This window comes from Triturus cristatus, chromosome 2_1 (assembly GCF_964204655.1).
Source record: "Triturus cristatus chromosome 2_1, aTriCri1.1, whole genome shotgun sequence".
Taxonomy (NCBI): Eukaryota; Metazoa; Chordata; class Amphibia; order Caudata; family Salamandridae; genus Triturus; species Triturus cristatus.
The window spans coordinates 799,020,296-799,045,489 of NC_140581.1; the positions used below are offsets into that span (position 1 = coordinate 799,020,296).

General features: G+C 47.8%; 1 protein-coding gene across 5 annotated transcripts in view; it reads right to left on the reverse strand.

Annotated features, from left to right (window-relative positions):
• SPIN1 (spindlin 1) overlaps window positions 1-25,194 on the reverse strand; it is a 268,258-nt gene that overhangs the window by 42,992 nt on the left and 200,072 nt on the right. For 3 of the 5 annotated variants that reach the window (XM_085632825.1, XM_085632827.1, XM_085632826.1), the window contains exon 5: window positions 22,973-23,206. In XM_085632825.1, coding sequence (XP_085488951.1) covers window positions 22,973-23,206 — 234 coding nt within the window. The remainder of the gene's footprint in view (window positions 1-22,972; window positions 23,207-25,194) is intronic. The other 2 variants (XM_085632828.1, XM_085632829.1) reach the window with 1 other exon arrangement.

Here is a 25,194-nt window from a genome sequence, read left to right on the forward strand (position 1 = left end):
TAAAAGTTTATGATTGCTATACATATATACTAAGGTACTACAAAACTTAAAGTAGTAAACTAGGTGTACTACTAATGAGTGATACTACTTTTAAAATATATATCCTGTGAGTGGCTGTGTGACTGTATGTATCCTTGTGTGTATCGGTATGTGAGTGGCTGTATGGGTGTATAAGTGGTTGTGTAAGCAGTGGTGTGAATGAGTGAGATGGGTGCGAGTGGCTGTACTGGTGAGTGAGTGGGTGGGTGTATCAGTGGATGTATGGGTGGGTGAGTGACAGTGTAAGTGGCTCTATCAGGGGGGCGCTAGAGAGCCCACAGCGGAATGGCTGCCTCGTGAGACAGCTCCGCCGACCAGGCTCGATTAACGGCTGGAACGGGGCGATGGCGGGCTCGCATCTGCCTTCTACCGCCAACTACTGATGTCGGAAGGCAAGGGCTCGGAATGCGTGCACCGGAGAAGGGGCGCTGACGAGCGATCACTGTGAAAACGGCATAATTCCCTGAGCCGCGGACGCGATGTCCGATGCAACCAAGATGGCGGCGCCCTGCGGCAGTTGGGCCGCGGAAGAGTAGCGGTGTACGGCGGCTCCCGCGGAGCACGGGCCCAGCGAGTGCCAAGGCCTGATGGGCGGCTCAGAGGCGAGTCGGATGCCTATGTCACGGGCATCATACCACACAACGGACCCTGTCGCCGCCGGCTCCTCCGCGCTGTGGTGTGCGGGCGCGGGACTGTGCACACGCGGCCGGAGCCGATCACCCGGTCGGGCTGGGGGGCGCTTTGAGGCGGACGGCCTACCCCAAACGAGGACCTGAGGTGCGCTGGCCGGGGGCTGGATTACCTGCGGCCACGCCGCCCCTGGTGGCCACTTGGACGCCGAAGATTGAGGATCGCGCAGGGTGAGAGGCAAAGCGCATGGTCGATCGCGGAGGGCACAGCGGGGACATGTGGAGCTGGGAGATCGCATGGCTTACCCCGGTAAAGGATACCCGGTGTGCGCCCACGGCGTCTGGTCCTCTGGGTACAGCGCACAGCGCCCGACTGGTATGTGGACACCTGCAAGCAGTGGTGGCGGGGGTGCCCTTTGACCGCATAGTGCGCGCGTGGGTGGACAGGCGTTGAGCACGGCCGAAATACCTCCGCTGACCCACATCATTGGACTGGTGTGGACGTGGCTGCTGGACCAGGGATTGGTCGCTGTTGTCGCTGCGGTTGCGGGTGACGGCCTGACTTCCAGAGGATCCTCTTCGGACTTGTGGGGGCTCCTGGCCACTGGCGACTGCTGTGTGCTCCCAGGTCTGGTGGCTGCGACGTGTGCTACTCCCCGTACGCCCTCATAATGGGGAAACCAGATAAAACGCAATCAAAGCTGCCATTTGAGGGCAAAAAGACCACGAAGGAGCAGTCGGCCGCGGCGGCGCCGGCTATTCCAGTGGACGCATCTGTGGGCATGGAGGGAGTGCTGCAGGCCATACAGCGTAGCTTGCAGGACATCAACGGTAAGCTCGACACCATCACACAGAGTGGATCACATGTCGGCCAAACTAGATGGCCACGGATTGCGACTGGAGGAAGCGGAATCACGTATCTCAGCGGTGGAGGACGAATCACATGGCACACAGCAGCAGTGCACCGAGATGGGGAGGCTGCTGGAGGTTATCCGCAACAAGGCAGAGGATTTGGAGACGCGCTCGCGGCGCAACAACATCCGCGTCGCGGGCATTCCGGAATCCACAAACACAGGGAAAATGGAGACCTATATCGAAGAGCTGATTCGCGGCGTGTTTGGCATGGAACACCTATCGGCTATCTTTGTGGTGGAACGTGCGCATAGGACCCTCGCCCCGCGCCCAAAGCCGGGGGCGACCCCCCGGGTGATCGTCGCCCGGATCCTGAACTACCGCGATCGCGATACCATCTTGCGGCTGGCCCGAGAGAAACGAACCATCACGTACCAAGGCAACAATCTGGAGTTCTTCCCGGACTTTACGATGGCAGTTCAAATGGCGCGCAAAGAATTCAACCCAGCAAAGAAGAGGCTCCGGGAGTTGAACATTGATTATGCCATGCTCTATCCGGCAAGACTCCGCGTAACGCAAGATGGCCGTCAAACGATTCTGCAGACGCCGAAAGCGGCTCAGGAGTTTCTCAAGAACAAGAGGAGAGACCGACGGCAGGCAGAGCAGAGGCAGGAAGCTGACATGGACGAGAACCTGGGCTGAGCTGCCGGGGATGTCATATTGGTCCAGAACTGGTAAGACTCTGTGCATTTATTACTATGGGGGCATGCTCCGCTAACCTCTGCTGGGACTGAGCGCCTGCCGGTCCAGGTAGGGGCGCGCTGTGGCTGTGTCATGTAGAGGCAGAGATACGGGAGGCGATGGCCCATTCGGATTTGGACACCCTGAACTGTGCCAATTGAACTGGAACTGTCTGCCTGGCGTTGGAACGGCGAGCACCGGGGGCGAACGATGGGACCACACATGCTGCCCGACGGACCAGCTGTCTGCGCTGCTTGATTGCCCCAATAGGAGGGATGGGATGCGGGGATAGCCATTGGAGGCTCCTTTGTCCCCACGCTCTATTGTGCTGGAAGGTTGCACTGGTTGGCTTGGGGGTTGCACGACATGGCGACTAACTCGCAACAAGTGCTTGTTGAGAGCCCCAAGATCCACGAACTCTTCAACGAGCGGATGAAGTGCAATATGTGCTGCCTAGCATGTGTACGCGAAAGCCTGGTCACATCCATACCACTGGATGCAGTGTTGGGCTCTCGGTGGATTCCCCACAGCGGGTGCTCCCCACTCTAAGTTACTAGTTGTTGTTCTGTATGGGTAGGGTATGGCTTTGGCATGGTTGGGTTGCTGAAGTGGGAGGGGGGTGGGTCTTCAAAGGTTGGGATGTTTATTACAGGTTATGGTGTACGAGAAACATGGCTATATTCCGGCTTTGCATAAGGTGGTATGATATCTCGGATCGTGTTACTACTGATTGCTATGGTGTGCGGTAATATAGGGCTGCTGTTTGATAATTGTACTGAGTCCAATGGCTAGGAGGAAAGAACATGATACACCTTTAAATCTACTGACCTGGAATGTGAGAGGCCTAAACAACCCCAAGAAAATTAGGCAGCTATTTGCATATCTAGACAGGCACCACGTCGACATTGCGCTTTTACAAGAAACGCACCTTGCGCCGGCCCCCCCAAGTCAAGTGGGTACAAGATGGGCAGAGTTCATAAAAAGCTCCTCCTACTCCTCTTATTCCAGGGGAGTACTGATACGGATTAAAAAAGGGACACAGTTCGAAGTGATAGACACTACTACGGATGATGCAGGGAGGGTTGTCCTCATCACAGGGGCACTACGAGGGCAACACATAGCGTTACTGAACACATATGCCCCGAATATGGATGACCCAGATTTTTACCACACGATATGGCGCACACTGGGTAACCTCCCTGACATTCCTGTGATGTGGGGGGGCGATTTCAATCTGGCACTCAACGATCAGCTTGATAGGTCGGAGGGCTTGACGGAGCCACACAAGAAGGCGCTGAGTACGCTAAGGGATGTATTGGTAGACAGACACTTAACAGACATTTGGAGGGACAGACACGAGGGGACCCGGGAAGCCACACACGTTTCAGCAGCACATGGTAGTTGGTCTAGGCTAGACTACTGGGTGGGCTCGCCCGAGGCATTGTTATGGACAAGGTCCATTGCGCACTTACCACGCACGCTCTCGGACCATAACCCAGTACTGTTGTCCTTACAAATCCCACATTATACGCCGCCGCCTTATAGCTGGAGGTTTAATGCACGGGCCCTGCTAGATTCCGTTTATACGGACACTATACATAGGGCCATCAAGGAATATTTCGACATCAACACCCCTACGGTGGATGACCCGGGGCTCCTGTGGGAGGCATTCAAGGCTACTATCCGAGGGGTGTGCCTGGGTACCGCTGCGGATATCCTCAAGGACATTAGACACCAACTAAACCGACGTGAGGTTAAATTGCGCGAACTGGAGTCGGAATACGAGAGGACACACAAGACGGGGATACTGGGAGACATCAGGGTGGTCCTATCGGAATATCAATCCTACGCTGAGGATAAGCTTAAATATATCACCAAACGCGCGACTGCGAGACAGTATGGCGAGGGCGGTAGACCTGGCGGGTGTTTGGCCGCTAGGATCTGCTCGAGATCCCACCCCACACTGTGCGGGAGGTGAGGGACCCCACAGGTTTGCTCAAGCGCGACATGCAGGGCATATTGGGTGAATTTATGGCTACCTATGCGGCACTATACTCCTCGCGCCCCACAGAGCCCCCAGAGGTGATTGAGGAATACCTGGAGGACATCGCAATTGCATGGCTGTCGGACAGACAGAGGGAATATTTATCGCTCCCGATCACGGAGGAGGAGGTGACGGAGGTGATCAAATCCCTGCCGAATGGGAAGGCCCCGGGCCCGGATGGGTTCACGTGTGATTTCTACAAGGCGTTTGTGGACCAACTGGCGCCACATCTTGTTGACATGTACGGGGATGCCCATGAGAAACAGAGGCTGCCACCTACGTTGCACGAGGCCATGTGGATTGCATTACTGAAACCGAACAAAGACCCGGAGCAATGCGAGTCGTATCGACCGTTGTCTCTTATTAATGTGGACACTAAGATTCTGGCGAAGCTTCTCGCCAACCGATTAAAACCGCTGATGCCTAAATTGATTTTACCGGATCAATCTGGGTTTATCCCATCCAGATCTACCACGCATAACACCCGGACACTCTTCGCCCTATCACATTATCTGCTTCCTACCACAAAGGCGGCGGCGATATTCCTTGATGCTGCCAAAGCTTTTGATTCCATTGAATGGCCCTATCTCTATATCATACTGCAACGTATGGGTTTTCCCCCGCTCTTCCTACAGGGGGTGGCGCTTCTGTATACAGACCCAACGGCGCGGATAAAGGTTAATAGATACGTATCCGACCCAATTAAGATCTCGAGAGGCACGCGGCAAGGTTGCCCGCTGTCTCCGCTACTATTTGCGTTAGCACTGGAACCGCTTGCGTGCAAAATCAGACAGAGACACCATTACTCAGCGCTCCAATTCCCACAGAGGCCGCTCCATATCTCGCTGTATGCCGACGATATGACGCTGTATGTGAGAGACCCGGAGGTGAACCTCAGCCCCCTACTGCGAGAATATATAAAGTTCGGCCAGCATTCTGGTCTCACTATCAACTGGTCAAAATCGATGATCATACCATTGACAGACACCACGGATCCATGCCCAGTGGAATTTCCGCTGGAATGGCAGTCGGACCCGGTGAGATATTTGGGGGTCTGGTATCACCGAGACCCAGAGGTGGTGATACGCACAAACTATGGGCGGGCGATTGAGGCCTTAGAAGGTAAAATAGGGCGCTGGATCCAGCTGCCATTGTCACTGTCTGATCGTATAGCCACTGTCAAAATGGTCGTTCTCCCCAAGCTACTGTACCTTTTTAACAATATCCCGATTAGGCCACCGGCGGCGGTGTTCCGCAGAATCTCAGCCATGGTCCTCCGCCTTATATGGGGAGGTAAGCAAGCCAGGGTAGAACTGCGTTCCCTCACACTACCGTACGCCCAGGGGGGATTTAGGGTCCCGGACTTTCTGCTCTACTATCTTTGCGCGCAAGCTCAATACGCGCATTATTGGTATCATCCGGTCCCATTTCTGACACACACCGCTATCGAGGAAGGGGATGCACTCCCTGTCCCACTAAGTGCTATTATAACGCACAGGCGACCTCCATTACACGCTCGGGACATAAACACGATAGACACTACGAATAGGGCTTGGCAAACCATGGGAGAGAAAGCACACAGACTGCCCCTATATGCGCCGGCCCTACCGCTGCAGCACCACCCTGAGCTCTCGATCACCCAGGAAAAGGTTGGCATGGATTTGCTTCGACGGGTTGGTATCACCACCATGGGGGACTTATACGAAGGGGGTGCCTTCCAGACACACGAGGAACTGACATACATAAGCAACCAGACACCACTGTTTACATTCACATACTACAGACTACAGAGGGCGCTGCAGAAACTGTACCCCACGCATCCAGAGGAACCGCCCACCCTGGCAGCTTTACAATTGGTGATTACAACACCGACTGTCGCTAAATTGGTGTCTAGATTATACATGGCGATGCAGACAGACATTGCCAACACGACACATAAGGCGCTGGAACGGTTGCCTGTCGAGTCCCTTGTCGGAGGAGGACTGGGGGGTGGCATGTACAATCACTGGGATGCTGACCCCGAATGGGAACCTGCGCATGCTGCATTACAAATACCTCCATCAGACGTACTATACCCCAGCAAGACTTTATAAGTATGGGCTGAGGGACAACGCTAAATGTCAGCGCTGCGGGGTAGATCCGGCGGACTTCATACACTTGGCATGGCACTGTGGGGCGGTGGCAGAGTACTGGCAGAGGGTGGTACATATATTGAGTGCCATGGTGGGCACACAGCTCGAATGCTCGGCGAATACATGCCTACTGGGCCTATTGTCGGGAATAAGGGCCACCAAGCGCAAAGTCTGATTGCATTGCTAATTGCTAAGAGACGGGTGTCGCTTTGTTGGGGTGGCCGTGTGGAGCCCAGGGTCAGGCAATGGCTTCAGGACTTGACTTATTGCAGGGACACGCTGCAAACGTATGAGGAGTTGCCCACAGGGTCCAAACCAAGGGACTACTGGACTTACCTGGTTCAATACCTACAAACACACCAGCCTGTGTGAACATTATTACTGTAGGGTAACGTCGGGCAAGATGCCATCCGAGTATAAAGATAATTATTGCATGCTGGATGAAGGATGTTGCTGTGCCATGACCTGTATGTTGGTTTACATGTTATCACTGTATGTTCTGAATACATGCTATTAAAACTCAATAAAAAAAAATAAAAAATAAAGTGGCTCTATCAGAGGGTAAGTGGGTGTGTAGTGACTATGGGTGAGTGAGTGGGTGTCTGAATGGTTGTATGAGTGACTGGGTGTGTAAGTTGCTGTATGGGTGAGTGAGTGGCTGTTTGAGTAGGTGCTTCATTACGTGACTGTGTGTGAGGAACTGTGTTGGACAGTGAGTGTGTGTATGAATTGCTGTATGGATGAGTAGAGGAATGAGGGAGTGCTTATATGCATATGGGAATGGGTATCCAAGTGGTTGTGTGAGTGAGTGTACGAGGGCTTTTATGGGTGAGTGAGTGGCGGTTGAGAGGCTGACTGAGTGTGTGTGTCTTTGTAGGAAAATAAGTGGATGTGTGACTAGCTGTATGGGTGAGTGTGTGGTTATCTGGCTGGCTGTATGGATGAGTAACTGGTTTTATGGACGGTAGTATGGGTGAGTGAATGGTTGTGCGAGTGGGTGTACAAGTGAGGGAGTCAGTGTGTGAGTGGCTCTATGGAGGACTGAGTGAGAGTGTGCGTACTGGTATAGGTCTGTGAGTGGGTATGGCAGAGGTTTTATGGGGGTGTGAGTAGGTTTGTGAGTGGTTCTATGGATGATGTCATCAGTGATGTAATATGTGAGGTCATAAGTAGTGTGTTGCTGGGGCGTAAGTTATAGTTAGCTCAGCTGCTGAATTTCTCTGATTTTGTACGAGTGAAATCTGACGCTAACTATAACGTCCCTGTAACCTTTGTTTTTTTCTGTGTATTTCTATTTTTTTTTAAGTAGTAATCACGTTTGCAGGGCGGAGGAGAAAAGGGGCTGGGTGCCCGACCAGCTCTCAGGAACCCCGCTGTGTCTGACTTCCAGGAGGTAGCAGGAGGGCTTCTTGGCCCCCAAGGCCCCTCAGAAGTAAAGTGGACTTCATCCCCCAACCAGTAGTGCACCAAGAGCTGCGTTTTCAGAGTGGTGGAGAATGGGGGTGTGACTTTCAAAGAACTCTTAGCAATCCCCCTTTCACCCCCACTGTGCAAACGCGGATCCTTGCGCACTACTAGTAGGGGGAAGTAGTCCTCTTAAGCTCTGAGGCCCTCAGGAGTAAAGTGGAATTCATTCCCCAGCCAGAAGCGTACCAGGAGGCGCATTTGCAGAGTTGTGGAGAAAGGGGCGTGGCCTTAAAGTCCTCAATAATCCCGCTCTCTGACCCCCAAAGACCCTCAGCATTGAAGGAGATTTCATTCCCCAAAAACCATTGTGCCAGGAGGCACGTTCGCAGTGGTGGTGAAGGGGGCGTGGCCTCCGACAACTTGCTAGAGGTATTTATTTTTATTTCTATAATGAAGTTTAAAAAACGAAAATTTAGTAAAGGAGGCTGCGTAGCCCCGTTCCCTCGGCCGATTTGGGCCCCGGCGACCCCATCCCCTGGGGTCTACCCTTATCTTTTTAATTATTATTTTTTTAATGAAGGAAGAGGGGACGGCGTGGCACCCCCTTCACTGGGCCAATTTTGCCCCGGGGACCCCATTCCAGGGCCAGGTCATTTCTTTTTCAAATGGGGAGGGGGGGCCTATGCGGCCACCCTCTCCATTTTGTTCCCTCCATTTCCGCATAATCATTGAGCCTATGCCCAAGATCGGTGACCAGAGAAGTTGGTACGAACATAGCCTCGCCCTATATAGCTTGTTGTTTTTCAAATGTCTCATATGGGTAATGGTCCTGAAAAAAACCATAACATTGCGGCTGATGACGATCCGTGAAAGAGTAGTCTCCTTCTAAATATTTCGATGTATCCTGGATAGGATCTTTTGCATTATCAGTGTCCTAACATTTTACTTTCAATTGTGACAGGCTGTAGGTTGGTCCAAACAGGCTCTCATCTGCTTGATCCTCTGTATCTAAAAGATGAGATGGGGGTAGAGGTGATACTTTACCAAGAGATGTCAGACATGAAAACCTTTGGGCCATTACATGCATTCAAATCTCTTTTTTGTGCTAGTCGTCAACGAAGAAAGTCGTTTTATGGGGATCGTCGATGAAACCGGAATCCTTATTGGAGACTTGAACCCCTTCGTCGATGGAGTGGCTGTCGACAATGTCGGACGAAGTCGTCGATGAAGTAGCCGTCGTCTATGTGGTAGATGGAGCAGTCAACGAGGTGATAGTCGTCACTATTCTCGTCGACTTGGATGTCATCACTGCCGTCGCCAGGGCAGTTTTTGACGGCACAGCAGTAGAAACAGCAGTTGGAGGTGATCTGGATGTCGTTCTTGACGACGGGTCGGCCGACTGAGTCTTTTTTGTCGACGAAGACTGCTTTTGAGGAGTTACAGGCACAGATGCTGAAGTGAAAGGCTTCTTATGGGCAGAACTTTTGATGGCTGTTTATGGGCTGCTTTCTCTGTGACCGATGATTTCTCAGCCTTCAACTTTTTTGAGTCCACGTTTAATGGGGTAAAGCCCTCATTTTTATGCTTTCGCTCTAGGAGTGGAGCGACTAGGACCTTCCTCTTCATCAGATCCTTATTCAGATCTGGCCTTCTTTTGGAGCCATAACAATCTGGCCCCCCTGTCCTTAAGCGTTTTGGCAGAGAAGGTTCTGCAATATTTGCAATCCCTGGCAGAATGCTTGGGATATAAGCAGTACAGGCAGTCTTTGTGAGACTCTTCTATGAATAGCTTTGCCTTCCCACAAGACCTGCAAGATCTGATAAGTCTCTTCCTAGATCCTTCAGAACTCTTGAAAAGGTAGTGAAGATGAGGATAAAACACAAAACCTTATGCTGATATCAGTAGAATTGTTCCAGAGAGGAACAGACAAGAGTCAAAAATTCACCAACTGTAAGAACTGAGCAGAGCTCAGGGAGACTTCCTCACTCACGATGTGTGGTTAGAGATCTGAGGTATTGTGGCTCTGCAGGGGAGATTGGGTCAGAGGCTTGTCTCCGATTGGTTGAATTTTGGGTCTATTCTAATGATGTAGATTGGTTTACAAATGTACTAGCTTTCTCAATGCTTTCTAATGTACTTCTAATAGTACTGCTTATTTAAGTACAGTTGCACTCCTACCATGACTACGGGTAAGATTCAAGCATGTGAATCTATAAAAGATTCAATACTGGAGAATCCATGTTGTGACCGGTCGAGGTGCAAAGGGAGGTTCAGGTCTTGAAGTCATTACTGCGGCAGATCGTTACCATGGTTTAAATCTTCAGGTAAGTCGAAGAAGAAACAAAACGTCCAAGCAGAACAAAGCTCTTTCCTGCCACTCTCCATCTCTTGAGAAGGCATGAGGGCATCTTTGTACCTCCTGGTCTCAATCTGGACCGCGTCCTCCTTTGGAGTGGATTCTGTCCCTTGTCCCGAGGCAAAATGAATTTTAGGGGCAGTCGGCAGCGCCGCATCAAACTGAAGAATTCCATAAAGCCAAGCTGAGGCTGACACATTTCCATCTCGTGGCACGCCTTCATGCCCCAAAGAACCAAGAGGTGTCCACTGGCAGGTCTATCCTAAGTCACAAAAGTTGCACTATCCTGTGTGGGTAGTGTCCCTCCTAGTGCACAGCCTGTGAATATGCGAACTCTTCGCAATCCGTGAAGTATATCTAAACAAAATTTCAGCCAAGTTCAAATCAAGAATTTATTTGTTGACATACTCCGGTAACTTAAAGGTCCACCCTAAGCACAGGTGGGCCCTCTGGGTTTGTTCTGGGCTTTGTATCAAGTTCGGCACCAGATCCCTCTCTGGCACCATGTCCCACACTTGTCAACCCATAGTGCTGTCAGAAGCTGAAACGATGGCGCTCCAACCTCAACCAAGTCTGTGTGCTGCTCTAACTGAGCCGCAGCCTATCGGTCAACCCTCCGTTTAATATACAGTGCCCTTGCCCCTTGGTACGGTTAATTGGTTACATGGATTGTTTGGCGCAGACTTGGATATTGGTGTTTATGAGGCTGGGGAGAAATTGGTCTAGACCTATTCTGATCACAATTGGTATGAAGATCCCGAAGAAGCCAGTGGTCTGGATACATCCTCAGACACTACATTGGTTTCACCACTTGGCCCTGCCACAAAGGAATGGGACTCCTTTGCGATAGTTGTGAGAAGGGAGGCAGAGGTCCTTGACCTTCAACTCCTTACTCGGGAAGTTAATACCAATGACTTAACAGTGGTGCTTCAGTCTGGTCAAAAAAGTTCTGAGCCCATACTTCCCTTTAAAAAGGCTCTTACAGACATACTTTCTGGGACGTGGTCCGGTCTCCCTTTCCATTGTTAGGTGGCCAAGTGCCTCTGCTCTGGGTGACCAGACTTCCTCACCTAGCACCCCACTACTGACAGCATTGTGGTGCAGACTTCAGCCAGCAAGGTCAACCCCAATTCATTCCCACCTATACCTCATGGCAGGGAAGCGAAGAGGATAAACAACTTTGGAAAAAGGGTATTCTTGTCCCCATGTTTGGCCCTTTGCTTTGTGGATGCCAGCTGTTTTTCCGGCCGCTACACTCATGCTTTGTGGGAACCAGTGACCCCGCCATTCCCTACTGTCTATGAGGAAGTCTGTGTGATCTCTCTCAGGCCATACAGGACAGCCATGATGAAGCCAAGTTCATCATTCGCTGTTGGTTGGACACCACAGAATCTCCATAGGCACCACTGTGGCCATTCGCAGGCATGACTATGTGGTCCACCAACTTTTCGGGCAATGTCGAAGTCCATCTTACTGACATACCATTTGATGGTTTCTGGCATTTTTGGGATAAAGCAGACTCAACCATGGAGTGCTTTAAAGATGACTGGGCTACAGCATGCTCACTGGGCTGGTCTGCTCCCCCATACCAGCTGCCTCAACAGTCAAGCCCCCTTCGTAACTATACTTCCAGGAGATGCGGCCAGGACAGCAATTCCTTAGTCATTTCATGGCCGTGGCACAGACAGATCACGTGCAACAGACAGTGCAGATCCCAGTCTTCTGACCCTCCAGCTGCTGCAGCCACCAAGCCTCTTAAACGTGTACTTAACAGCATAGTTACCTCGACGGGAGGAGCAAGATCCAACAAATCCCACTGCATCTTCCACCATCCTCAGACTGACTGATGACTGTACCTTTTGCAGCAGAATGTTCAGGCTGTTTTGTCCAGAGGGGCAACAGAGAGTGTATAGAGGCTAGAAGAGGGTTATTTCTGCCAAAAATTAAGTAAAGAATGGAGGTTTGGAGTCCCAGTCTTCCCCTACCACGATAACAGGCTGCTGATGGCGAGCTCGGTCCAGACTTCATCCACCTTCAGACTTCGACAAACCTTCTAAAATCATTTGTGTTCACTATATACATGCCAAAGTCACACTTTAGTCCTTTGTAGATGCACTATATACATGCCAAAGTCACACTTTAGTCCTTTGTAGATGCTCCCCATCAACTGGTGTGGCTTTGCACCTACTCTCCAGAGCGCAGAGTCAAGAACATTCGGGCTATGATACTGATGTTTCAGCCTCTGTCCTAGATTTCAGTGATGCCTAAGGGGACAACAATTTGATGTCAATACAATGTGCGTCTCATAAGTATCAATGGGCTTCTCTTCGACAGTGACACCGACGTCTTTGTATGAGTGGGTCGTTGATGTTGACAGTGCTACAGCACGTTGGAATTGTGGCCCGACCTTTGAGGCATAATCTCTATGGTGCTGATGTAGAGAAGGCACTCAGCCTGTCTTAGATATCAAACAGGATGACAGCATGGCTCTTAACATTACATTTTGACGTCGCTCTTGAGAGATGTCAAGAGTGGGGGTGACCATCTTTACCACTGAGGCTTCCTCTATTTGGATTTCTCCTTACAGGAGTCTTTTTTCAGGAGCAATCTACTTCTCTGACGGTGCATTAAATGGGTTTCTTCAAGCCTCCTTTTATTTTTCTTCTTCTCTTCAACTCTCATGTCTTGAAGCATCTCTCAGACTTTTAGAATCATTTTGGACATTTTCTGATTAATGTGAAGCTGGGAGACATACCATGCAGACTTTGCGTGGGCCATAGATCACCTTCTTCCTCCCAACAGGTTGGCTACTTCTCGAAGAGAAAAATAATTTCTGATAACAAAAAAAACCTGTCAGATGATGGAAAAAACTCTTCACCCACTAGATGGACTCTCAAAAAAGAGAAAAATAAATATTAAAAAACTAAAAGGTATGAAACCTCACGTGCTTTTACATCCTACTCATAGAAGCCGAAAAAAGAACTTGCTCTGTGAGACAACTGCCATTACAGTTCATCAAATTTAGTGGAAGCTCCTACAATTTTACAGGGACAGGACCCCATTTTCCAGAGCTTTCAACATTGGCTTATCAGGCTACTGTTGTTCCTTCAGATTAGCAATGTTCAATCCTTTTCGAAAGGGGGGGATGCTGCAATGCAGGACTCAAATTAACATTTTTCAATGTAAAAGATTAGATCCAGCAAGAAAACCTTTCACCTGGAATCGGCTCCTAAAGAGTGCTGTTCATCTGTTGGCCTAATGGACATTGGGACCCTATGTTTTTCACATTCATGGACAATATATACACATGAAAACGTGCACCAGGGTCCATGCAGGCAGTGCAGAATTATTCAAGCATTTATGACCATCAATGAAGACGTACGATGCAGAAAACATATTTTAAGCGTGTATACAATGAGTGGCTTCCATTGTATTTTGGGGTCAGATGACTATTCTATACCACCTTCATACAATCAAATATGAAAAATTAGACTAATAAAGTTACCAAGGACCTAAATGAAAACATGTTAGTTGTTAACTACAGCCTTCTAAATGTCAAATGCCTGATAAGATATTCCGCAGTGATCTAAAACTGATGTGTGCACACATTCCAAATGCAGCAGCTCCATCTCCGCTCACAAGTCCCTGGAAGGTGTGGTCTGGTAGCGACTCAAGATGGATGCGCAGTGCTGAGGCTCCAGTGGGACCTCGCGTATATCTCTCCTGACATCATGAGCAGACCAGTCAAAGCTGTGTTATCTGGTATCACTATTAGAAGACATCTGGCCTGACTGGCCTGCACAGGTGACATGCAGTAAACTGCTGAGACACAGAGACCCAGGCCCGTGGGTTGAGAGAGACTGCTTAATACAATCCGACACCCGGGTCTCTGAATACAGGCACACTTGAAGGATGAGCTGTGCGATGGTGGCAGCTCGTTGTCCTGGGCTGCAGAACAATAGTTGATGGCGACTCAAATCCAGAACTTCAAGAAGGTGAGCTTGGGGGTCCACAAAGGGCAGTGCCCTGTTGATGAGGAATCAGTGGTTAGACAGTGCCTCTACCAGAAGAGCATTATCAAAGTTAAGTAACTTGTTCATCTGATCGAGACTTCTAACTGCAGATTCCTCACCTCAGAATAAATACCCAAGCAATACTTCCCTGTAGGTGGATCTGTGAACTGGCTCAAACCAAAAAAGCATTTAGGTGTAGCCGCTCAATATCGACGCTTAAAGGTGCATAGGGTCAGGTGTAGAACCCTGCCCTGTTGCTGAGACAGAAGGGCATCCCGAAGGGACAGACTGATTCTCTGCAGTGACAAACAGATCAAGCCAAGGTTCTCCCCATTCTTGGAAGAGACCTTGTGCCATCTCTGGATGTAGATACCCTTTGCGATGCACAGAGATTGGGCAGCTGAGCTTGTCTGCCCTGCCGTTCAGTGATCCTGGCATGTGCTGCATGACTAGGAAGATGTTCTGTCGCTCTAGCTAGGTTCAGAGGCACAGGGTTCATTAGCCCACACCACCCAGTTTGTTGCAATATCACATGGTGGTGGGTTGTCCGAGAACACCTGAACAAACATTACTGTGATGGACATGAGGAAGGCTTTCGATGCCATGTAAATCGCCCTCATCTCCAGAAGGGAGATGTGGAGCTGGAACTTTGCAAGATACCAGAGTCCTCTGATCTCCACCTTTCTCAGGTGGCTGCCCCAACCCAAAAGTGATGCATTGGTCACCACTGTATGCGCTGTGGCCAATCGTGGTTCGCTAGACACCACTGCAGATTTTTTGCAGTTTCCGTGGAAATCTGGACCAGGTCGGACAGATTCTCCAGATGATGCACTCACTGGGACTTGAGGTTCCACTGCAGAGAAAGCATGTGCCATTTGGTGTGCTTTACCAGCAGGATGCAGGAGGCCATTGGGCCCAGCAGCCTCAAAATCAATCTCAACAAAATCTCAGACCATAGCCCGAATATCATGGACTCTTCGCTCTGGAGGGAAGACGCGGAACTGCACTGTATCCAGAATAGCTCCAATGAAAGGCAGCATCTGAAACGGAGAGTCAGGTGTGACTGCAGCATGTTGATGGTGGACCCCAGTGAATGAATGAGGTTTGGCGAGGTAGATAACCACTGCCTGGGGCTTGCCTGCCTACAGCAGCCAGTCGTGTAGGTAGGGGAAGCCTGGAATCCCTGACCTCCGAAGATATTTTGCAAACACAATCACTTTTGTAAACACCTGGGAGATACTGGCCCGGCCAAAGGGTAGTACAGCGAACAGGTAAGGCTCATGGCCCACTGTGAACCACAGGTCAAGCCAGTAGGCTTGAGGGCAGGGATGTGAAAATAAGCACCCTCCTCATCCAAAGCTACCATCAAGTTTCCAGGGAAAACCTAACCAGAGCTAAAGGTAAGCATCTTGAATTTCTCCTTCAATACAAAGCCATTTAGAGGGTGCAAATCTAGCATAGTATTAAATTCTCCATCCTTTTACAGCACCAGAAAGGTGCCTGAATAGCAACCACGTCCTACAAGTGGCACCTTCTTGATGACTTCTTTGGCCAACACTTACTGATGGAGCAAGAAGAGATGGTCCTCCGTCAGTCGTTCTGGGGATGGTGGCACAGGGGGAGGGGTTTTCACAATAGGAAGGGCGTTACCTCTCTAAGACATGTGGAGTTGGATCCTGCCAACAAGAGATGGCTGTGTTGTGAAGAGGGCTCGCTAAAGCGGCTTGGAGGTTGCAGCAGTCGAAGGACTCAAAGCGCTTGGCATGACTCCCACATCCTTTTTGGGATCTGCAACCTTGTCCACAAAAGGTTTGGCTACCCGGCTAGGTTGGGGGGTAAGGGTGATATACTGCTGATGCCCATAGGTGGTCCGACCATGGCCGCAGAAGGGGCAAAATATTGCTATGATTGAAAAGCCAAAGAAAAGCCCTGGGACCTGGCAGCAGCTCGGCTTACTCAAAAAACGCTGAGTTGGCTTTGTCGCCAAACATTCGGTAGCCATCAAATAATATGTCAAAAGGAAGGATTGTGTCCAATGGGTTTTCCAGGGATCAGCAACAAGGCATGGCAAGGAGGGCCACCCTAGAGCCCAAGACCCTGCCTAAAAAGTCTGTGGTATCGAGCCCACAAATGATTGCAAACTTTGCTGAGCCTCCGCTATCCATCAAAGCTTGGTCTTGGATGGCCCAGCCCTCTTCAGGGAGCAATGGGGGGCAGCTGCACCACCGAGTCCCATCAACGCATGGGAGTATCGGTCGAAGAGGCATGCGGTGTTCATCGTCCACAAGGCCGAGCTGAAAAAGAAAATGTGATTCCCATAAGTATTCAGCCTCCTTGATTCCCTATCGGGTGGAGTGGAATGGAATCTGTTCAGGTTAACTTTGGTGGCTATTTAGGCCTGTACCACCAAGCTGTCAAGGAAGGGATGATGGGAGAGGAAGGATGAGTCTCCTGGGACAACACCAATGGTGAAAGGCAATAATGCAGTGCATAGGAGGCACCGTACAAGGCTTAGCTCAGGCCCCCATGAGGACATCGTAAGAGCCTCATAAAAGGGGAGAATGGGTTATGCGGAGTTCGCCCCTGGGTGAAACCTCTCGGTCAAGACATTGGTCTTGACTTCGACTGCAGGCAGTTGTAGGTCAAGGACCTTTGCAGCCCTGGGCATCACTGCTGTGAAGGATGCACCTTTCTCCAAAACAGGGCCCAGAGAGAAAACATGCAGAGTCTGGGGAGGTGTCAATGCACCAGGAGTCACCCAGTTCCTCATACCAGTTTTCTTCTTGGCCAAGTTATCATCAAAAAGACCATACCATTCTTCCTCATCACCCCCTCACCCCACCCCCCACAGAGATGAAGGGCCTGCCCAACGGTGGCAAATCCAGAGGTTGGTAGGATCTGGATGGCGCCAGAGTTGACACGCACTCTGAGTCTGAAATGGGGATACGTTTGTCGCCAGCGCCGTGTTGGTGTCAAGCTGGAACCGGGGGCAGGTCCAGCAGGCCCGGCTGGCAATGGAGGTGAATTAGCTGGTGGTAACCCAGCTGGGATACCTCACTGGTCCATGGGCCCAAAGATGGCATGCAAAGCATTGTAAAATTCTTTTAGTTGGGCGGGTGTCGCTCAAACTCCTTGGAACTCAGGGCAGCGTGGAGTGAGCCCAGATGCCGCATCCTCATGTGGCATGCAGGAGCGGGGACTAGAAGCACACCGTTTAGATGTGGAAGCAAAGGAATGGTTCAACAACTTCTTCTTGTGTTTTTTAACTTACCTGACTTGGAGGATGAGGTCTTAGAAAGCCAAGACTATGGTCTGCGGTAAGGATTCCGAGAACAGACCGTACATTTCCCCGGGAATGGGACCAGAAATGGCATAGAGCCTTCTTATGCTGTGCAGCCATGAGCTTCATAGCCAGATTACAAATTGCCTTGGGGTGCATCGACTTGTACTCGATGCAGCCTGGGGGTGGAGTGCAGGGGGTCATGACCCAATCCTAGTCACTGTAGATAGGGGTCAGGCACAAACATTTGTCTGTGACACACCTCGTAAGGCTTAGAGGCTGTAGGTTTTGCAGGTGATATGTCCTAGCACACTGGGAGCAATAGCTCAAAAATAGTTGACAGAAGTGGCTAAAAAGAATGTAAAAAAATGACCAAGATCTCTCTCGGATCTGGGCTGCCGGCGCAAAAGGAAAGGAACCAATGTCAGCGCCCCTGCTTATATTCCGACCTATATGGCCACCTCAACGTCACTTCTGATGCCAATTCAAAGCCGATCGATGCATGCAGAAGTACTGCTCAAGATTTTCTGGGTACAGTTTGATGCCTGGGGAATATTTTAAAGTGAGGAATCTGTGGTTAGAATTCTCTATTAGAGATTAGGAAACTGAAACAACTCAGAAAGGAGAAAATTTAACACAAATTGCGCCTAGCAGACTTTGATTATAAAGCACCCTCGTTAATGTGCCTGCTTAGAAAGGTCCAGAGCCGAGTTAACCCTTATATGCTTAAAGAATATGCATTTTTTTTACAAGGGAATAAAGTAGGTACTACACTGGTACGACAACCAAGACTAAGAGCTATAACAGGGAGATTACAGGAGAGTCTGGGGAAACAATGACAGAGGGACAAACTAGAGGCATTCCACAAATTATACACTGCCCTGTTATCTGTTGAACCTTCACCTACAAATGTTGAAAAGGATTACCTAGAAAAATGTCAACCTCCGCTTGTGAGACCAGGCCAAAAGGAACACTGCTGAAGAAGAAATCAACAGTTATAAAAGTCCTGAAGTCAAATAAAGCACCCAGACTGGACAGGTTTACAGGAAGGGTTTAGAAGCCTTTTGTCCATTACTATGCCCACACCTCATGAGCCTCTACAGCTCTTTCTTAGAGGGATGGGGGTTGCCCCCACAATGATAGCAAGGGAAAGACCCAAAATTATGCACTTCCTACTGTCCAGTTGCACTTCTTAATTTAGATGCAAAAATGTACACTAAAATACTAGTGGCACAGTTGGAAGGCATCCTCCGGAACAGATTAATCCCAACCAGACTGGGCTTACTTAAAAATGCCAAACACGACAGTCATGATTAGTAATACATCTAGCTGAAAAAGCTTGGAAAAAATTATCCCAGCAGTCCTGGAGACCCTTGACACAGAGAAGGCTTTAGATCTGGCTGCCTGGGCCGTCCTGCCACAAATATTCCAGTGGGTGGGCTTCAGTCCAAGATTCATAACCATGAAACTTGTGGGTTATCAAAAATGATTATCTAGGATAGACCTTAACGGATTCCTATTGAGACCTGTGGCTTTGGTGAGGAGCACCCAGCAGCAAAGTTTGCCATCCCCTCTTTTATCTGCACATACAACAGAGCTACTGGAATAACACACTCGTAAAGGTGGGAATCTAAGGGTGTTGCAATTTTGCTGGGACGCCCATAAAGTTATGCCCTTCACAGATTATTTTCTCCTGGCATTCTCCCACCCAGAGTTCTCCCTTTTGAGACTTCAAGAATTTTGGCCACCCTGAGGGGTATTCTGAATAGGTGGCAGCAGGCGCTCCCCATCTCATGGATGGGAAGGGTGAATTTTGTCAAGGTGACAATACTTCAGAAAGTGCATTACCTCTTCTCTTTTTTGCCAATAATTATACCAAGGACCTTTTTGTATACCTTAAACAAGCCTTACTTGGGTATATATCTGGGGGAAGAGACAAGACATGATGTAAAATACTGTGGCAGCCTAGAGACAGGGGAGGAATGGCATTACCAAACATTAAAACGCATTACTGAGCTTTAAAGATGAGCCTTGGCGTGGAATGAAGTACTAGGACAAATGAGAAGATCTGGGTACATATAGACAGGGCGGTTGTTGGGCCGTCGCAATGGGACCTCATCTGGAAACCTTCCAATCTCAGCACACCAACATCCACAACTTTCTAGGTATGGCATAGGATAGACCGACAGTTGCAGCTGACCACGTACTCATTCCCACATACCTCAACCCACTTCAATACCGTTCACACTGGCATTGCAGCCTGGTCCATTCTTGGGGCAGGAGGGAGACTGCATTAGGATTTCAAACCGGTTTCCAAATGGTGAGATTAAAACCTTTGAGGAGTTTGGGGTATCCGATGGGGAGGGATGACAGTACATGCAACTATGTCACTCTGTACTGCAACAGAGGATGCGAGAATCTACCACTGTAGATTACACACCGTTTCGGTAATTTGTAATACAGGATACAGGCTCAAAGGGAATAATATAACAACTCAACATCCTGTTTATAGAAGAACCACCCCCTAGTGGAACTCAATACAGACGTAAGTGGCAGCACAGAATAGGCACAATAATTTCAGAGGCTCAATGGCTCACTCTATGGAGGGAACTTCATAGGAGTGTGCGCAGCATCTTGGGTTGAAGAGCACACTACGAGGTCAGCCTGCACTGGTTCCACTACCGACCACCCTTCATAAATTCTACCATGGGTTAGCTCCTGGTGCTGGAAGTGATGGCAAACACATTTGGGGAGCCTGCCTGCAAATTGCTATATTTTGGACACACATTTTACAGGCGCTACAAAATATTTTATGCTATTCCATCCCCCTAGACATACCCACAGTTCTGCTCTGGGTAGGACCACAAGAGCTGTAAAGTCAATTCAGATTGTAGGGGTTAATTATGTGGAACTGCCTGGGAGTGACTAATATCAAGATAGCGGTACACTGGAAGAAGGCAAAGCACCCTCCCATCTCCTTGTGGTTTTCTCGACTCTAGAATCTACTAACAATGGAGAAGTTATCTGATAATACTTTAGAAAGGATGTCAGGCAAAGGGGATACCCTGTACATCTTATCGGCCCGGACTTACAACGTTAAAGCTCTTTAATGATACAGAAGGAGTGCTCAAGGACTCTGGTGATCTCCCAATCTGGAGGGGAGGGGATGAGGATACCGGGAGGTAAAACCTGCAAACCTATTAGTTCAACACAAGACGACTATATAACTTTATAGCCGGAGCAATCTACCTGGCTTAGGGGGATGGGAGTGGAATTCAGTGTTTCGTTATCTTTACCATTTTATACTGTATGATGCAACAGGTCTGTGATTTGTGATGCCTGAAATCATACTCAGGCTAGGTTACAATGTGGACTTATGTCGTAAATAATAAAAAATTATTTTGATTGGCCAAGTTCATTCGCTTTTGACCTGCCTTGTGAGGTGGTTCATTGTATATGTGAAAAAAACTCAATGAAATTGTGTAAAAACATTATCGAATGGACACTGCATCTGTACAGGCTACAGCCATGTAGGTCTAGGAGTAAAACTTCTGTGTGCAGTTACAGTGAGTATCTTTCAAGGGTGCAGATTTACATAAAATGGGGAAAAGGTACATGCAACCTTGCATAAATTATTCAAATATTTCACATGGATACATATAGCATTGCTTTTAAATACACCAATTATAGAGAGAAGCAAGTACCTTCGCAAAATGGAAGCCATGGGTAAATGTAAGATGGGACTAAGTGAATGGGGATATGTATGTTGGTCTGAAGTTAACGTGAGGGAGAAGGGGGAATATCAGGTGCGGGACGAATGGTTAAGATGAGAGTCTTTAGTTATTTTCGTAACAGAAAGTGAGAAGGTCAGTTTGTTGTAAAGGGGCTGGGGGGTCACCGGTGAATATGCTATAGGGGAAGGGTTGTGAATAGACCCACTTCGAGGTGAGAGACAGTTCAGGCCTCTGCTCAAGCAGTTGGATCTCAAGGCCACATACAGTTCCTACAGTCATAAAAGAGAACACATAACCACTGCACTACAACAATAACAGACCACAATACTGTTGAAGATTGCATTAATCTCTTTGCATGAGCTGAAAGCCATTTTGTACTTAGCAGCCATTTTAGTTAGCTACGTGTTGGCCATTTGCTGTTTCCCTCTCCCAGAGTCTTGCACATGCTCAAATGTGCCTAGCTAGTAGAATGCACTTGTTCCTAGTATAGAACGGTCAGGCTGTTCTAACTGATGTCAGCAACGTATTACTCCTCCTACTTGTTGACTGTGCAGTTTCTGTATGACCATCTATGTGCATAACTCTTCTCATGTGTACTTGTACCGCCTTTTTCAGCCCCTGTGTGGGTATAAAAGGACCATGCTTCTTCTGTTCAGTGTGCTACTTCACTCAACACCGAAGGGTGCTGTGTGAATGTAGTTCCACCTCATGAGGTTTATTAAACTTGTATTTTCTATTCCAGTTTCTGTGCCAACTTCTTCCTATTGGTCTGAGGACTCTGTGCAGAGAAGGGCGAACCCCTTGCACTGGTAGGCCTAGCTGAGGTCACCATCAACAATACCAAAGAAAATAAACATAGGAAGTCACTGCAATGTCAGAGAGCAGAGTAAGGCTACCAAAAGGCTACTAAATGGCACCAATGCAGCACAAAGAAAGGCGATGGGGGGGGGGGGTTCACATGCATGTGCACCTGAGAGGCACGCCCAGAAAACGCCTAATCAACAACATTCGAATACTAGGCAGATACAAAGTAAAATTGTGATGGGTAAAAGAAACTTTCAGACAGCCCAAGGGACGAATAATGTGTTCAGAATTAGAAATATTTTAAAATAGAGAAAGTAAAATAATACTAACTACCAACTTGCTTATCTTAAGTCTCACCTTTAATTTTGGTGAGTTGGGATGTTAGGTAACAACTGTTAAAGGACAGGAGCTTAGTCCTAATTTGGGAGATGGAGGACACAAAAACTGAAAAGGAGATAAAAATGCCTATCAATAATGGAGACTGAGAAGCATTAATGTTAAGGATACTGTGGGGCCAGTGGGTAGGGTTCCCACATTTTTTGCTGTCCTCCATAAAAAACATAGGCCAGCAAAACCCAGCCGCGGTGGCAACCCTACCATTGTATCACTGGGAGCCTTTTCTTTCCAAATTATTTATTTTTTTAAAGGAGATTCACTTTTTGCTTCTGCACGATTAAATAATGCTTTGTCCTACTCTTAAATCTTTTGCTTGGCTGTTCTGGCAAAATGTGCTATTTCGTTGAGAGAAAATAACATATGCTTTTCACCAGCCCCCCTTTTACGAGTGACATATGCTGTTAATGCATTGACGTTACATTCAATATAAAAAAAAACGTTGTTGCCTACTTCAATTTCAAACTTGAATTACAAGCCCGAATAAAACACGCATCGTATTTGAACAGAATATAAATTTCACAATAAACGTGAAAGAGCTACTCACTAGAATCCGGCATTATACGAAGGTCACCTTCCTTGTAATCATCTAGGAGCTGATACATATACAATACTGGATCTTTCTCATATGTGATATAAAACCAGGTGTTCATAATAGGTGCTCGAGCCAGGACCATACCCCGCCACTCATCCTTGGATCCGTCCTCTGTTTCGAACATATGTTCCACTGCTTTGCCAATCATTGTGTCTGCCAGATGAGCATCACTGATTCGAGAAGCTGCTAAAAAACAGAACACAGATCAAAGTCAAATTCAAAATTTACAAGCAATATTGCTCAGAAATACTTCTTGTATTATGCTGGCAAAAGTATTGGACCAGCTATCAATTTTTTTCACACACTAACTCTTCAAAAGGAAATTTCCTAACACATTTCATAAAATTAAGTTAAATAGTATATTCAGTAACAAAAAGAAATAATCAAAAAGGGCTCTGAAAACTGAACTAGTGGATTGGAAGAAAGAAGAGGGTTTATTCAAAGAATAAAAAGGCTTAACATAAATGAAAAGTAGGACATTTGCTGGTTTTAATACATAGTACTAAATATTACTATATGTCCACCAGACGACAGAGGTAAACTGCCACAATTAGATCACGTTATTTCTTGAGAACCTCATTTGCCTCATGTACGATGTAAATTGCTGGAGTTTAATGTCTTGCTTCTCTATTTGGTCTTGAATAAGATAGAGAGAACATTAGGATTCACTTATGAAAAAGCTTCACCAGCCTTAGAGAGTAGGCTGCCATAGCTGTCAATGTAAAGCATTCCTTGGGCTGGACTATACTTTAGGAACTTTGCAAATGTATTATCATATTGCTGCAAAAAAAAAAAAAAAAAAAAAAAAAAAAAAAACGGTCACCCCGAAATAGAAGCCTCCAACGTGCCAAAGGAAAGAAAAATACCAGCCTCTAGCTTGCCTTCCTCGGTTCACCAAAGTTCTGAAAGTGTCACTGGACTTAGTTTCCAAAAATATGCACGAACATATAGTTGAACAATATGCTTTAATTTTAATTTTGGTCCTGTATTGAACTAATGGCCTAATTTATCCTGTTTGGAAGTCTGAAAGTATGGCATTATCTTCAATAAATTGTAACATCTGGGCAAATGCTGATCTTTCTATCAGTTTGCCCAGAAAAGGTTAATTTGTAATCAGCCTATATTTGTCAGAGTTAAGCGAGTTCAAGTTTGTTTTCTTCAGTAATGGGCATATGTATAACTTTTGAGTTCCTCTTGAAATATTCCAGTAGTTAAGGAATTATTGATGATTCTTCTTACTGGAATGGCAGCAGATGTTATTAGAAGAATTGTCTTGAAGGTTTGCGGTGGACACCGGTCAGAAGGGCTGCCGGCAGTCCTGCTTGCTTTGACCAGGTCCATAAATAAATCGCGTGAAATGTGCTGGAAGGAAGGAGAGGCTGGATTAGAGTATTCTTGGATTGTTGTTTTGGAAAAGGGTCAGTGCTGGTACTTTGTCTTTGTTTTAAATATAACATGTCTGCTTTGGCCGTGTAATGATTTGCCAGTTTGCCAGTGAAATCTCGATTAACGGGATGAGTTCCTTCTAGGCAATATGGTTTCCGAAATTCATTGAGAATTTTATAGAATTCTTTATTTGCACCTTTAGCATTTTGAATTCTGTCTGAATAGTATCTTTTCTTAGCTTTTTGGATAGCTGACTTGTATAATCTCCTAATTTTCTGTGGGTAAAGTTTGTCTTGATTGGTGTTCGTTTTGAGCCAGGCATGTTGCAGCTTTCTAATTTACTGTTTTATCTCTGAATTTCTCCAAGGTGCTTGTTTTCTTTTGTTCTGTTGTGTCGTTTTTAGTGGTATAAGGAGATCAAAAGCTTCCTGTAGCCACTCAGGTTTTTTTAACAGAATTAACTGTGTCTAGATCTGTACTGGATGTCAGTTGGGTTTATAAGTGTTCTAAAGGGAGTTTGTTCCACGGTCGATAGGTGTTTGCATGTTAGGTGGTTTTAGGTGCGTCGCTTAGTTGTTGTTTTATGTTGGAAAGCTAGCAAATGGTACTCTGGCCATGTGACCACAGTCATTGAGTCATAATAACTGCGGAGAAGGCGAGAAAAAACCCCCAAAGGGACATCGGCCCGGATGACAAAATGGCGCCGGTAAACAGCGTAGCCAGAAATGAAGCCACCCTGCCTCCACACGCAGACTCATAGAAGAAGGCACCCTGCTTCCCTGAACGGC